The sequence below is a fragment of the Trichosurus vulpecula genome, chromosome 4 (assembly GCF_011100635.1).
Source record: "Trichosurus vulpecula isolate mTriVul1 chromosome 4, mTriVul1.pri, whole genome shotgun sequence".
Taxonomy (NCBI): domain Eukaryota; kingdom Metazoa; phylum Chordata; class Mammalia; order Diprotodontia; family Phalangeridae; genus Trichosurus; species Trichosurus vulpecula.
The window spans coordinates 140,932,525-140,948,490 of record NC_050576.1 but is presented as its reverse complement, the minus strand read 5'-3'; the positions used below and the strand labels follow the sequence as shown (position 1 = coordinate 140,948,490).

General features: G+C 35.7%; 1 protein-coding gene across 1 annotated transcript in view; it reads left to right on the top strand.

Moving 5' to 3' along the window:
* Window positions 1-15,966, top strand: part of FMN2 (formin 2) — a 478,670-nt gene that overhangs the window by 269,640 nt on the left and 193,064 nt on the right. Inside the window, exon 9 of the mRNA XM_036757134.1 lies at window positions 6,751-6,812. Coding sequence (XP_036613029.1) covers window positions 6,751-6,812 — 62 coding nt within the window. The remainder of the gene's footprint in view (window positions 1-6,750; window positions 6,813-15,966) is intronic.

The window sequence follows — 15,966 nt, the reverse complement described above, 5'->3', positions numbered from 1 at the left end:
TACTCATTCAAGTCAGAATGAGCTAGCAGGAATTAAAAAATCCATGATATTAGGATCATGAGGCATGAATCAAATATTGGGCTGAGGTTATCTGCCTCTCTTCATTTTGTTTCTCATTCTCAAGCTTGCTCAGTTTTCTTATCAGATTCTGTGGATGAAATGAGATCACTGTGAAGTGGATCAAATACTTATAGACTATTCAGGGAACCAGGTACAAGGACTACAGTATATATTATGTTTAAATGTGGTCACGGTAAGAAGATTCAGATAGAAATTCGCATCAAGGACTAGTGAGACTTTGTCAATGATATATTTTTTCAAAGAATCCTAAAAGTTATCATCCTCTGTTGAATTTCCTACATAAAGTAAGTTTCTCTGACTAACTGAAAAATGTGCAGTATTTTCAAGTGTAGGTTTATAGTCCCTTTGGATAATTGAAATTTAGTGCTTTTTTTCTTGGACACGTTTGTTTTAAAACAGGCTTTTAAAATATGATCCTTTCCTTTCCACATAGCTTTTCTGTTGAAAGCTCACAGACAGACATTTTCTTATCTCATACAAACATTCAAACAGAAGTGTTACAGTGCTTTCTAGCTAATCCTTGGGTGATTCTAACATTGTAGAAGTCAAACTAGGAATCATGTGCCATATTTCTTGGTGTTAAAGCAAATAACTTTTGAAAACAAGATAACAGCAAAGACCCAATGTGCAAATAATGTTCTGCTGATGTCTGTGGGCCATACATGTGTGTGACTTGTTTTGCATAATCATTGATCAAAGAATATCCCAGCTTTCTATTCATAACCTTATCTGGCTTTTTATGATGCTGCTTTTTTTCTGTATAACTAATACTGTCACTTGAGAAAAAGAGAAAATAATTTGCCAGAGTTTTATTGGCCCTCTTGTACATTTGTATTATTTTTGGAATATAATCATCATTGCATACTTGAAATTAAGCAACTAATTGAATTCTAGAGATTCTAAAGTAAGATTTTTTCACTTCTAATTTTGTAGTAGCATAATTCATTGAAAAGACCATGGAATTCAATGATTTTGGCTAAATTAGCACACAGCTTTAACTAACTGAAACAAATGGACCAAAGTATGAAAGATGAGAGAATGCAATTGATATTTTATCATTTTAATTCTTGTCAGAAACAAATAATCATGTAACTAGTTTCTACCTGAAATTCACAGCTTATTCCCTCTTTCTCCTCCATACCCGTTTTCCTCCAGGATATAACTGATATATTTCTATAGACTTCAAATTTTATTTCTTTCTAAACCAAATAGAAATAATTTTGTGACTATCCACTTCCATTTTCATTAACTCATTTCCTCAAGTGAACCCTCTGTAGTAATAGATACAACCATGGTTCTCCTCTTTAAAAAAATGAATCAAATGAGTAATAGAAAGAAGTATAAGAATAACTTACCAAAGACGAAACAGCTAGTTACATGGAATCCAATTTATCCTTATTTATTTTATTAGTTTTAAGTTAATGTGAAGGCATAAAATCATTAACCATCTTAGATAGAAACTAGCCTAATGTACATATTAACACCACAAATACCTACGTTATTTTTGTGCTCAAAATTTAGCAGTGATCTAAATAAATGAATAACCTTTTGTGCTCTTTTAAAAAGTCCAGTGTTTCCTCTTGACATTTTCCTGATCCTTGAACCCATTCACATAAAAATAAAGCAGATACTCTAGTGAAATTAGTAGTAACATTTTAAAGTATATTATGGGAATATAGCTAAAACTACTTTATAGACCTGTTAGGGATAGACAGTTTAGAATTGTGATGAGTCCCAGACACTAATGGTATTTGTGAAGACACTGGGACAAAGAGGGAAGAAAAAAAAATGAGTGTAAACTATTTATCCTCTAATCTTGAATTGCATTCATATTACTATTTAGTTGACTATTAAGGGGCCATGATTTATAGTGAATGAAGTAATCATAATTAGAGATTACAACACTGATTTCCTGTCCAGTTCTTGGATTTATTCTTTGTTTTAAGATTTTGCCTGTGCCTCAGCATGTATTTGGTAAATAAATATATCAAAATGAAATAAAAGCATGGCATCTATTTTGAGATGACTGAAATTGATTTGGCCATGGTTCCATACTGAGCTAATTGTGTCACACCCCAGGAGATGTGAGTAGTATTTTCCCTTTTTTATATGGGAGGAAATTGAGACAGGCCAAAAGTGAAATTCAGTGGTTACATAGCAAAGCAGTAACTAAGCCAGGAATTTATGTTCAATCTCAATATTAAAACTGCGTAAATCATTAGCATGGGTCCTCATGGAATGTCCTAGTATCCCAGTCCTCAGTTCAGGTGAATGAAACTCATTGAGGAGATAGAAAAAGTTAGAAGAAAGCATGGCATTGTGAAAAAAGCCCTGGACTTGGAGTCAGAAGACCTTGATAGATGCATATCCTGGCTCCCAGCAAGCTATATGACCTCTATTTAATATCTCTTTGCCTCATTTTCCTCATCTGTAAAAGAGACTGATTATCTATGCCCTGGCCATCATATAGAATGGTTGTTGTGGGGATTAAATGGCATAATCTATGTGAGATTACTTTGCAAATGGTAAAAAGCTATATAAATATTGTGTGTGAATAGTGATTACCCATTTGTCCATCTCTGTGAATCTCTAATCCTTGCGTGTTTACCAGACAGAAAATCAGCCTCAATTTTATAGATGAAGAACTAAGGCCTGGGAAGGGATTTTTGTAATAATAGTCAATCAATAAACATTTATTAATCACCTACTGGTACTATGTACCATACACTTTGCTAAACACTGGAGATACAAAGAAAAGGCAAAAAGCTGTCCCTGCCCTAGAGGACCTCATAATCTTATAGGAGAGACAACAAGAAAATATGTACATACAAGCTATATACAAGATAAATAGGAAATACTTAACAGGGAGAAGGTACACAAATTAAGAGGGATTGGGAAAGGATTCCTGTAGAATTTTAGCTGGGACTTACTTGAAGGAAGCCAGGGAAGCCAGAGGTGGAGATGAAGAAGAACATTCCAGGAATGGGAGACAACCAGAGAAATTAAATACCTGGAGCTGAGGGATGGACTGTCTTTCGTGTCATTGGAAGAGCAAGGAGGCTAGTTTCACTAGATCAAAGAGTACTATGTTTGAAGGGAGGTGTAAGGTGTAAGAACCCTGGAAAGGCGGGGAGGGGTGCTACATTACGAAGGCCTTTGAATGTCAAACAGGATTTGTATGTGATCCTATAGGTAATAGTGAGCCTTTGCAATTTATTGAGCAGGGGAGGGAACATAGTTGGACCTACACTTTAGAAAAAGCACTTTGGTGGCTTAGTGGAAGATGTAAGACTGCATTGGAGAGCGAATTGTGGCAGGCAGAACAATCATCAAGCTATTACAGTAGTCTAAGTGTGAGATGATGAGTGCCTGTGCCAGAGTGGTGGAATATCAGAGAAAAGAAAGGGGCATATTCAAGAGACATTGCAAATTTTAAATCAACAATCCTTGGCAAATGATTGGATATGGGAGCATGGAGGACTATGAATCAAAGATGATATCTAGGTTGTGAAACTGGGAAACTGTGAGGGTTGTAGTACTCTAAATAGTAATAGGAAAGTTGGAAGGGGGAAGGCATAGGGAGAAAGCTAGTGAGTTCAGTTTGGGACATGAGTTTAAGGTGTTTACTGGACTTAAAGTTCGAGATGTGAGACTGGAAGTCAGCAGAGAAATTAGGGCCGGATAAGTTGATGTTAGAATCAACAGCACAGGGATGATTACTAAATCTATGGGAGTTGATGGGATCACCAAATGAAGTAGTATAGAGGGAAAAGAGGACCCATGACAGAGTCCTGTGGTCTACCCACATTTAGTGGACTGCTAGATGAGTAAAGAATACTGAGAAGGAGTAGTCAGGTAGAAGGACAACCAGGAGATAGTACTGCCCTGAAAATCTAGAGGGATGAGAGTATCAAGAAGGGCATGGTCAATAGTTTCAAAGGCAGCAGGTGGTCAAGAAGGAGGAGTAATGAGAACAAGCTATTGGATTTGACAGTTACAGATTTTTTGGTAATTTTAGAGACAGCAGTTTCTGTTGAGGGATGGGGTTCGAAACAAGATTATAGGAAGTTAAGAGAGTGAAAGGAAAGGGAGCGGATACACCCACTGTACATGTCCTTCTCAAGGACCTTAGCTACAAAGAGCAGAAGAGATGTAGGATGATAGTTGGTAGAGATAGAACAATCAAGTGAGGACTTTTGAGGATGGAAGAGATGCAAGCATTTTTGTAGATGGTAGGGAAGGAGCCAATAGGCAGGGAGAAAGAATGAAGATAAGTGAGAGAGCAGGGATGTGTATTAGCAAGGCAATAATCAAAATATAGACCATAATTGTAAATATGCCTATATACTTCTGTATCACGAAATATGAGACTCTCCATATATAAGGTAGAAGTAAACCATTTATTCAGACAGCAGAGAACCAGGTTCCAAAACCAGTAAGTCCAATCCATCATAGCAGCAAATAAATTAATACACATTATCACAGCAGAGAACAACTCCATCTCAAAACCATTCCCGCCCTGCTGCTGGGGCCTTTCCACAAACATACTCACGGTATAGCTAGCACAGGTCTAGTCTCTCCCTCACTCTAACCACTCTGAGCCTTTCCTGCTCCATCCTTTCCTGTTCCTCTCATTCAGCAAGCTCCCCCGACCACATGTGACTTAGGCTTCCTGTGACGTAAACAGGTCACATGGGCCTATTAATGGATAGGGAAGTTCTTCAAATTTACATTGCCATTACAGGATGACAGAAGGGGCCCACTGTTGGAGGAGGTGCAAAGGAATTGGTCACTTGTTCAGGCAGAGGGCTTTGTCTTGGTAAGGAATAGGAAAAGAAGGAACATACTTCTTTGCGTAATATAGGTGTAAATGAGGCAATAAGATGAAATGGAGATGAGAAGAGAAAGGGCATGGTGAATGGCCAGAATTTTTTTCAGCAAAATATGAGACAAAGTTCTCAGCTGAGATGATGAGAAGAAAGGGAATCATGCGAGGTTTAAGGAGGTGTGAAAAGTTTTAAAGAGTCAATATGAAAAGTAGGGTAGTGAGTTGATAAAGGAAGTTGTGCATCATAAATTTGTAGTGGATGGTTTTCTACATTTGTTCAGCAGCATGTCTATGTGAGTGAAAGTGGAAGATGATGGGAGTGACCCAAAGCTGAGGCCAAGCCTCAGCAGGGCATAATATATTTTAAGGGGGCAAAGATTCAAGAGAATAATACAATGCAGACTTGAATTAGTTTGCCAGGGAGTCAGTGTGGAAATAAAGAGGAGATTTGAGATGACTTTCTCTGGAAATGGAAATGGGTTTATCATGTGAGTGGAAGTATCATTTTTGCCTTGGTATAATTCTTGCTAATGTATCTGGGGTATACCTGAAGCTTCAATATAGAAGTGCTAAATTATCTTGTTCAAATTACTCATCCTTTTAGAAACTCTACCTCCTTTCTGCATTCCATGTGTGTTGCCAATGTGCCTAAGATAATGTTGTATTTGTGTCTTAAGCTCTGTGGGGTTAGAGAATATGATATTATATGAGGCAGAGGTATCAAACACCAGCATCACTCCCTAGTGCAGCCCCAAACATTAATTGGGGAATATTTAACAAAATAAATTAAAATGCAATAGTTCATAGATAATATTAATTTGCAATTTTCTGAGTCAATATGCAACTGGCAAGGATCATTATGTATAGTTTAGTGGCCCCCATTTCTATTTGAGTTAGCACTCATATTGAGAAGTAAATAAAGTAAATAACTCATGACTATTAAACTTTGTCGAATACCTCCAGGAAGGCTTTAATCTCAAACAAGTTTTCTCCTTGGCATACAGCTTACATTTGGTTTAACTCGCCCCATTTCCATCAAGTATATATTTAACTATTACAGATTAATTTTAATACTACACTAAATAAGATATAAATGAGGAAAATAAGTAAACAAGGATAGTGTATAATAATGTCTTAGAGTAAAATCATCTTTAAATTTAGTTATTACTTATTTTGGAATATGGTGCTTTTTTCTTAGAATACATAATTGAGTTGAATATAAAATGTATTGGCTCATTTTTTAAAAATTTTTGATAGGATCCTTTATATCCTTTTAAATCACACAATATGACATCAAAGAATTGGTGTTAATGGACAACAGGATAAGCATATGTTATGTCTGTACTAACCCTGTCAGTTTTGTAATAGAAGATTTAACCTTTGTCAAGTGTTCTAAAGTAAACTGGTTGATGTCTGGATTAATCAGTTTAAGACTGAAGTCTACTGGTGACAAGAGAAAGCTGCTTATTTTTCTGGCATGGTACAGATTGTTCTAATTCTTTTCATCAGGGCATGAATGTCAGGGCAAAGCTTCCTAGTGATTCCTCAGTTTATAGTTAAGCTCTCCTTGTGACTCTGTATAGATGTATATGGCATGTATGAGGATTTTATTGTTTCATTTTTGTTTGCTTTTTAACACAATACCTACATCTAAGAATACTGACTTTCGTTTTAGGGCTGGGTTTAATGGGATCATTTGAATGAAAACGTGAAGGTATGTGTTTAGGGATTTATGAAGCCATTTTGCTATGTAAACTTAAATGGCTAGGTAACTTTTCATAATTAGCTTATAATTGTCTTGATTACTAACTGGTACATCTGTTTTGCTTTTTTTAAAACAGCTGTTGTGAACTTGGATAACTCTGTGGTTGACCTGGAGACCCTTCAAGCCCTCTATGAAAATGTGAGTATAGAAAGAAGTGTGAATACACACACACACACACACACACACACACACACACACACACACATGTACACCTGTTCCTCTGTTTCTGTCTCTCTCTTTTTCTGTTCTCCTCTCTTCCTACTTCTCTCTATCTCTCTCTGCTTTGGTTTCCCTCTCTCACTGTCTCTTTATTTAGATAGATATCTGAATAGATCAAGATGTATACATGAATATGCAAATATATGTGTGTATGTGTATATTTACATATGTAGAGACATATATACACAATAGGAGAGTGAGCATATAGCAAATATAGTATCTTTTAAATACATTTATACATTAATCTGCATTTTTTTTAAAATAAAGTAAGCTATGCAGTTTAGAAATTTAAGGACTTACAGTGCCAAGATGGCAGAGTGAGGAAGGAAACCTCTGAAGCCCTCACAAATTCCCCTCTAAACAACTAGAAAATTGCTTCACAATTGATCTAGGAGCAGGGAAGAAGCTCACCAGCCCAGCAGGAAAGGTCTGTCTCACTGGGGTGGGAGGGAACATGAGCAGTGATGTCAGCCAGCTCACAGCAGGGGGTCTCCAGCAGGGATCTGAGACTGGGGCAGACTACCAATGATGCCATGCCCTCCTGCAAACCAGGAGTCCCCTAGGCAAGTGAGCAGTCTGTGCAGCTCAAAAAGGTCCCACCCCAGCAACCCAACCCCTAACACAAACCACCAGCAAGGCATTGATCCTATTGCCCAATAGTAGTAAAGCCCTGCCCTCACCAACAGTGAGATCCCCACCCCTGGGGCCTAGCAGCAAAGAGACCCAGTTTCCATAGCAACACAGTTGCAGGGCAGACCATCAACAAAATTAATCCTCCAGGGCCAGCCATCAGAAAGACTCTATTACCATGGCAACCTAGTAGCAAGGCCCCACCCCTAAAGTAGGTCTGGAGCTGAACTCCAATATGGAGGCCAATATGGAGGCCCCAACCACCAGTACAAGAGGGAAGCCTACCCTCCAGAGAAAGCAAGCAGCTAAAACCCAATACAAGCCCAATAAGACCCAGAGCCCCAGCACAAGAACCTTGGGACAGTGCAGGTTCAGAGCCCAACTCTCACATAAAAACACCAAGTCACCTAAAAAGCAGAAAAAATGAGCAAAAAAACAAAAAAGAACTTGACTATAGAAAGTTACTATGATGATAAGGAGGATCAAGGCATAAACTTGGAAAAGGACAATAGTGTCCAAATGGCTACATGTGACATCTCAACAATAGATATAATTTGTTCTTATGCCCAAAAAGAATTCCTGAAAGAGCTTAAAAAGGATTTTTAAAAACAAATTAGAGAAGTAGAAGAAAAAAAATGAGAAAAGAAATGAGGGTAACGCAAGAGAATTATGAAAAAAGAGTGAATACCGTGGGAAGAGATATATAAAAATTTACTGAGGAAAATAACTCCCTAAAAATAGAATTGGTCAAATGGAAAAGAAAGTACAAAAGTTCACTGAAGAAAATAATTCCTTAAAATTTAGAATTAAATAAGTGGAAACTAGTGACTCTATGAGACATAGAGACACAATAAAACAAAATGAAAAAATAAAACAATATAAGAAAATGTGAAATTTCTCATTGTAAAAATAACTGATGCAGGAGAGATAATGTAAGATTTATTTAACTACATGAAAGCCATGATAAAATAAAAAGAAAAGCCTTCTTTCAAAAATTATCAAAGAAAACTGCCCTGATAGATTAGAACCGGAAGGCAAAATAGAAATTGAAAGAATCCACCAATCACCACCTGAAAGAGATTCCAAAATGAAAACTCCCAGGAAAATCATAGCCAAATTCCAGTGTTCACAGATCAAGGAGGAAGTATTGCAAGCAGCCAAAATTCAAAAATAGTGGGCAGTATTACATAAGATTGCACAGCTTCCATTTAAAGAACCATAGCACTTGGAATATGGTATACTGAAAGGCAAAGGAGTTAGGACTACAACCAAGAATCACCTACCCAGCAGAATTGAATATAATCTTTTAGGGGGGAAATTGACATGTAATGAAATAGAAGACTTTCAAACATTTCTAATTAAAAGAACAGAGCTGAATAAAAAATTTGGCCTCCAAATAAAAGACTCAAGGGAAATATAAAAAGGTGAAAAAAGAAACAGGAAAGAGAAAACATAAGAAATTCAATAAGATTAAACTGTTTATATTTCTACATGGCAAGATAGTATTTGTAACTCTTAACTTTATTACTGTAAGAGCAATTAAAAGAAGTATATGTAGACAGAGAGTATGACTGTGAGGTGACTTCGATGGGATAATATCCCTCACCAAAAAAAAATAAAGGAGTGGGAAAAAAATTGGACTCAAGGAAGAAGGTGGGGGGGGAGATTGAATAGGGCAAATTTTCCCACATAAAGGAAGCATGAAAGAGCTATTATAATGAACGGGAAGATGGAAGGGAGGTGATGGGAAAAGCTTACTCTCATCAAAATTGGCTCAGAGAGGAAATAATATACACACTCAGCTTGTTATTGAAATCTATCTTATTCTATGAAGAAGTAAAAACATACAAGGATAATAGAAGGGGGAGGGAGGACTGATAAAAGGGAGGGTATATTGAAGAAGGCAGTGATCAGAAGTAAAAATCTTTTGAGGAAGGAAAGGGTAGGACTGGGGGTAAGAGATAGGTGGATAAACAAGCAAAAAATAGCAAGGAGAGAAATGTGTACTTATAACTGTAAATATCAATGGGATGAACTCATTCATAAAATGGAAGCAAATAGCAGAATGAATCGAAAACCAGAATCCTACAATATGTTGTTTACAAGAAACTCATTTCAAGCAGAGAGATACAACATAAAGGTAAGGTGATGGAGCAGAATTTATTATGCTTCAGCTGAAACAAAGAAAACAGGGATAAAAATCATGATCTCAGATGACGCAAAAGCAAAAATCAATCTTATTAAAAGAGATAAGGAAGAAAATCATATCTTGCTGAAAGGTACCATAGACAATGAATTTATATCAATACTAAACATATATGCACCCAATGATATAGCATCTAAATTTCTGAAGGAGAAGTTTAATCAGTTGTAGGAGAAAATAGATAATCAATATACTATATTAGTGGGGGACCTCAATTTTCCCCTCTCAGAACAAGATAAATCTAACCAATAAATAAACAAGAAAGAAGGTGAGGAGGTGAATAAAATTCTGGAAAAGTTAGATATGATACATCTCTGGAGAAAGTTGAAAGGGAATAGAAAGGAATATAGCTTTCTCTCAGCGGTACATAGCACCTACACCAAAATTGACCATGCTTTAGGACATAAAAACCTCACAATCTAAAGGAGAGAATAAGAAATAGTAAATACGTCCTTTTCATATTGTAATGCAATAAAAATTATATTGAATAATGGACAATAGGAAGAGATATTTAAAGTTAATTGTAAATTAAATAATCTAATCCTAAAAAAAAAAGTGGGTCAAAGAACAAATCACAGAAACAATAATTTCATTAAAGAAAATGACAATGAGACAACATACCAAATTAATGAGATTCAGCCAAAGCAATACTTATGGGAAAATTTACATATCTAATTGCTTACTTCAATAAAAGAGAGAAAGAGACAATGAATTGGGCATGCAACTGAAAAAAAACTAAAAGAAAAAACAATTAAACATCAAAAGTATAAATCTTGACAGAGATTAATAAAACTGAAAGTAAGGAAACATTTGAATTAACAAATAAAATTAGAAGCTGGTTTATGGGGGGAAAACAAAAAAAAATGGATAAACCAATGTTTAATTTCATTTAAAAAAGGAAAGAAGAAAGCCAGATCACTGGTATCAAAAATGAAAGCAGTAAATTCAGCACCAATGAAGAGGAAATTAACACAATTGTTAGGTGATATTTTTGCCTAATTATATGCCAATAAATTTGACAATCTAAATAAAATTGATGAATATCTGCAAAAATATAAATTACCCAAATTAACAGAACAAAAATAAAATATTTAAATAACTCAATATTGGAAAAAGAAATTGAACAAGCCATCAATGAATCCCTAAGAAAAAATCCCAAGAACCAGATGGATTCGCAAGCAAATTCTACCAAGCATTTAAAGAACAATTAATACTAATACTATATAACCTATTTGGAAAAATAGTCAAAGGAGTCCTAAGAAGTTCCTTTTATGCCACAAATATGGTGCTTGATGCCCAAACCTGGAAGAGCCAAAACAGAGAAAGAAAATTGTGGACCAATTTCCTTAATATTACTGCTGAATTTTTGGATAAAATACTATCAAAGAGATCATAGCAATATATCACAAAGATCATAGACTGTGACCAGATGGGATATATACCCAGAATGCAGGGCTGGTTCAATATTAGGAAAACTATCAGCATAATTTACCATATCAATAACAAAACCAACATAAATCATATGATTATCTCAATAGAGGCAGAAAAAGCCTTTGGTAAAGTACAGCACCCATTCCTAATAAACATACTAGACAGCATAGGAATAAATGGAGTTTACCTTAAAATGATGAGTAATACTTACCTAAAACCATCAGCAAGAATTATCTGTAAGGGGGATAATCTAGAAGCTTCCCAATATAATCAGGGGTGAAGCAGGGATACCCATTATCCCCCTGTTATTTAATATTTTACTAGAAATGTGAGCTAGAGCAATAAGAGATGAAAAAGAAATTAAAGGGGGACAGCTAGGTGGTGCCGTAGATAAGAGTACCTGCCTTGGAGTCAGACAGATCTGAGTTCAAATTTGGCCTCAGCCACTTGATACATATTACCTGTGTGACCCTGGGCAGGTTATTTAAGACCAATTTCCTTGTCAAAAATAAACAAACAAATAAAGGAATTAGATAATGAGGAAACAAAACTATCACTCTTTGCAGATGACCTACTGTTATACTTAGAAAATCTTAGAGAACCAACTAAAAACTACTTGAAATTATTAACACCTTTAGCAATTTGCAAGACACAAAATAAAACCCTATAAATCATCAGCCTTTCTATATATTACCAACAAAGTCCAGCAGCAAGAGATGGAGACAATAGAAAATACTTGAAATTCCATTTGCTAAGACAAACCCAAGAATTGTATGAACACAACTATAAAACTTTTCACACAAATAAAGTCAGATCTAGACAATTAGAAAAATATTAATTGCCTCATGCATAGGCTGAACCAATATCATAAAATGACAATTCTACCTAAATATATTTATTCAGGGCCATTCCAATTTAACTACCAAAAATTATTTTATAGAGCTAGAAAAAATAACAAAATTGATCTGGAAGAACAAAAGGTCAAGAATATTAAGGGAATCAATGAAAAAAAAGTGAAAGAAGGTGGTGTAGCTGTACCAGATCTCAAACTGTGTTATAAGGTATAACTACTAAAACAATCTAGCACTGGCTAAGAAAGAGAGTGGTGGATCAGTGGAATAGATTGGGTGCAAATTACATTATAAGTAAATTACTATAGTAATGTGATATATGATGAACCCAAAGATCCAAACTTTTGGAACAAAAACTCATCATTTGACAAAAATTGCTATCAAAACTGGAAAACAATATGGCAGAAACTAGGTATAGACCAACATCTCACACCATCTACCAAGATAAGGTTAAAGTGTGTGCATGATTGATACCATAAGCAAATTAAGAGAGGATGGGATAGTTTTTCTGTCAGATTTGTGGATAAAGAAAGACTTTAGGAACAAAGAAGATATAGATAGCATTATGAATTGTAAACTACATAATTATAATTATATAAAATTTAAAAGTTTTTGCACAAATGAAGTCAATGCAACCAAAATTATAAGGAAATCACAAAATTGGTGGGGGGGATTTACAATAAGCATCCCTGATAAAGGTCTCATTTCTCAAAAATATAGAGAACTGAGTCAAATTTGTAAAAATACAAGTCATTCTCCAATTGATAAATGGTCAAAAGATATGAACAGATATTTTTCAAAGAAATCAAAGCTATCTATAGTCATATGAAAAATGTTCTAAATCACTATTGATTAGAGAAATGCAAATTATAACAATTCTGAGGGACCACCTCATAATTATCAGAGTGGGTACTATAAAAAATGTGGAATATTGGAGGGGATATGGAAAAACTGGGACACTAATGTACTATCGGGGAATTTGTGAACTGATCCAACCATTCTGCAGAGCAATTTGGAACTATGCCCAAAGGGCTATAAAACTGTGCATACCCTTTGATCCAGGTTGATCTTCTGAAAATGTCCAAAAAAGGGAAAAAGAAACTGTTTATTGAAAAATATTTATAGCAGGTCTGTGTGTGTGTGTGTGTGTGTGTGTGTGTGTGTGTTTGTGTTTGTGTTTGTGTTTGTGTTTGTGATGGCTAAGAACTGGAAATCAAAGGGATGCCCATTAATTGGGGAATGGCTAAATGAGCTGTGGTATATGATTGCAATGGAATATTATTGTGTTGTAAGAAATGAGAAGCAGGATGATTTCAGAAAAATCTGGAAAGGCTTCCTTGAACTGATGCATAGTGAAGCAAACAGAAGCAGCAGAATATTGTACACAGTAACAGCAACATTGTTTAACAAAGAACTGTGAATGACTTAGTTATTCTCAACAATATAATGCTCCAAGATGATCCCAAAGCACTAATGATGAAGCATACTATCTGCCTTCAGAGAAAGAACTGATGTTGATTGAATATAGACTGAGGCATACTATTTTTCACTTTCTTTCTTTCATATTTTTCTTTAATTTGAGTCTTCTTATACAAAATGACTAACATGTTAATGTTTTACATAATTACACATGTATAACTTATATCTGATTGCTTGATTGCTTACAATCTCAGAAAGGGGAATGGGGAGGAAGAGAGGGATATAATTTGGAACTCAAAAGTTTAAATAAAAAATGCTTTAAAAATTGGAAAAAAGGGAAAAAAAATAACAGATTAATGAGAGAGAAATTTAGATTTACCTCTTTTAAAGATTGCAAATACAGTAAGCTGTCTAATAACAGGTCTAGGGACTAGAGACAGTATTCTCATGACTAGACACTTTAATTTGTTCATGTCTACCTTACTTTCACAGACACAGAAGTCTCTCCCAAGCACCCACTAGCAGAAAACTTGTAAACAGGATGCAGCAACTCGTGATAACTACTAATATATCAATATTAATTAATATTTATATTGAACACTTAATGGACTCTCAATGAATAGTTGTTGAATTGTCATTAATAATAATTACTCACATTATTACTTACAAATATAATGCTTTTGTTAAAAACACCTGCAATTAGATAATATAATTATACTCATTTTATGAATTGGGGAAACTGAAACCCTGTGAGATTGTGAATCACCCAAGATCATATATCTAACAATTAACAACCACTACTTCAATAAATTTACTTATTCAACAACAAACCAATCAAGCAAACAGAAGATTATTTTGTAGAGCTAGAAAAATAATAATTAAATTCATCTGGAGTAACAAAGGGTCAACAATCTAAAAGAGAATTTATTTAAAAGGGGGAAAACATGAGCCTAGCGATCTATAACACACACATACACACACACAGCCATAATCATCAAATATCAAAATCACAATCACCAAAATAATTTGGCACTAGTTAAAAAATAGAGAGGTGGAGCAGTCAAACATATTAGGTGCATAGCACATAGAAGCATGTGAAATTTTTGAATTGATGTTCAATATACACAAAAACCTGAGTTTCTGGGTTAAGAATTCACTTCTTTGACTAAAAATAGAGAGTATAAAGGTCTTCGGTATATAGCTTAAATCAGGAATGGGACAGGTATTTATTTACTATACTCAAAATGAATACTAGACATAAAGGACTATGACAAGTACATATTGGAAGAAGACATAAAATAGGATGCAATAATTTGTAACTACTGTTGCACACTCCCAGGATGCTAAGATTTTAATGTCAGAACAAGAAGCAGTTTGAGGACTACTGAATAGGTAATTTACATTTGGTTTTGACTGCACTCAGAGTCTTCAAAGTCATTGTATTCTGGCCAGCTAGACGAGGGGCTGGACTTATCCCCCAGCTGTTGTTCATTTTCTCCGAAAGCACTATAGTAGGTGCCAAGAAATCCTTCCAAAGTATATCAGTATATCCTATACCTAGGATCTCCAGACATCTCAAACTCACAAGGTCTTCTCAAAGTCTAAAACATCTAGAATGATATTTGATTACTTCTTGAAGAGGTTTTTGCAAAATGATGATTGTTAGGGAAACATACGTTTCTAGGGGTGCTCGAGACCCCGTAACACCTACACGCCGGGTCCTGCCGAAAGAATTCGACTCAAGCCTTCTCAGCCAAGGGAAAAGAGAAAGTTTATTAGGGATTCACCATAATGGGCTGTCTTAAGAAATCCCACCCTTTGTGATGCCTGTTTTCACAAGCAGGCCAGATTCAACCTACTGAGCTAGATTGAACCTGAGCACTTTCATGGAGGCAAGATGAGATCATCTACATGAAGATTGTCAGAGGGATTGAGGGGCGGTCTGGGGTGACTAGAGGAGGGGTTTAGGGAGGGTCTTGAGGGGAAGTCTAAGGAGGATAAGGTGGGGTCAGAGTCCAGGAACCAAGAGAATGAGATCAAGGGCAGGAAGTTCCTGAAGGAATATCAAGGTTGGGAAGTAACTGAAGGCATGCATATCTAAAGTAACAATAGAGGGCAAGGTTTAGGTAGAGATTTGGGCCTAATGTGAGGCTGTAGTCTTTGGGAAGTAACTGAAGGCATGCATATCTATAGTTAACAATAGAGGGCAAGGTTTAGGCCTAATGATAATATGAGGCTATAGTCTCTGGGGAAGGCCAGATCTAGTTGGAAGATTCAAGGACAGTTCAAGAGGGCTCCCAGAGACTGTATTCCAGATTCAAGGGGCTTCCCAGAGACTGTGCCCTCATCACTAATGATCAAGGACAGAAACACAAAGCAGAAAAGATAGCCAAAGACCTAGGCACAAGTTTGCTGAGCTGAACCTATCTTCTCTAGGTACCTTGTTGAAACAGTTAACATGATGCCAGAAAGGCACCAGCTCTGTCTTTATACCTCTACTGAGTAGCTCAAAAAGTCTTCATGAGGAGAGAGAAAGAGA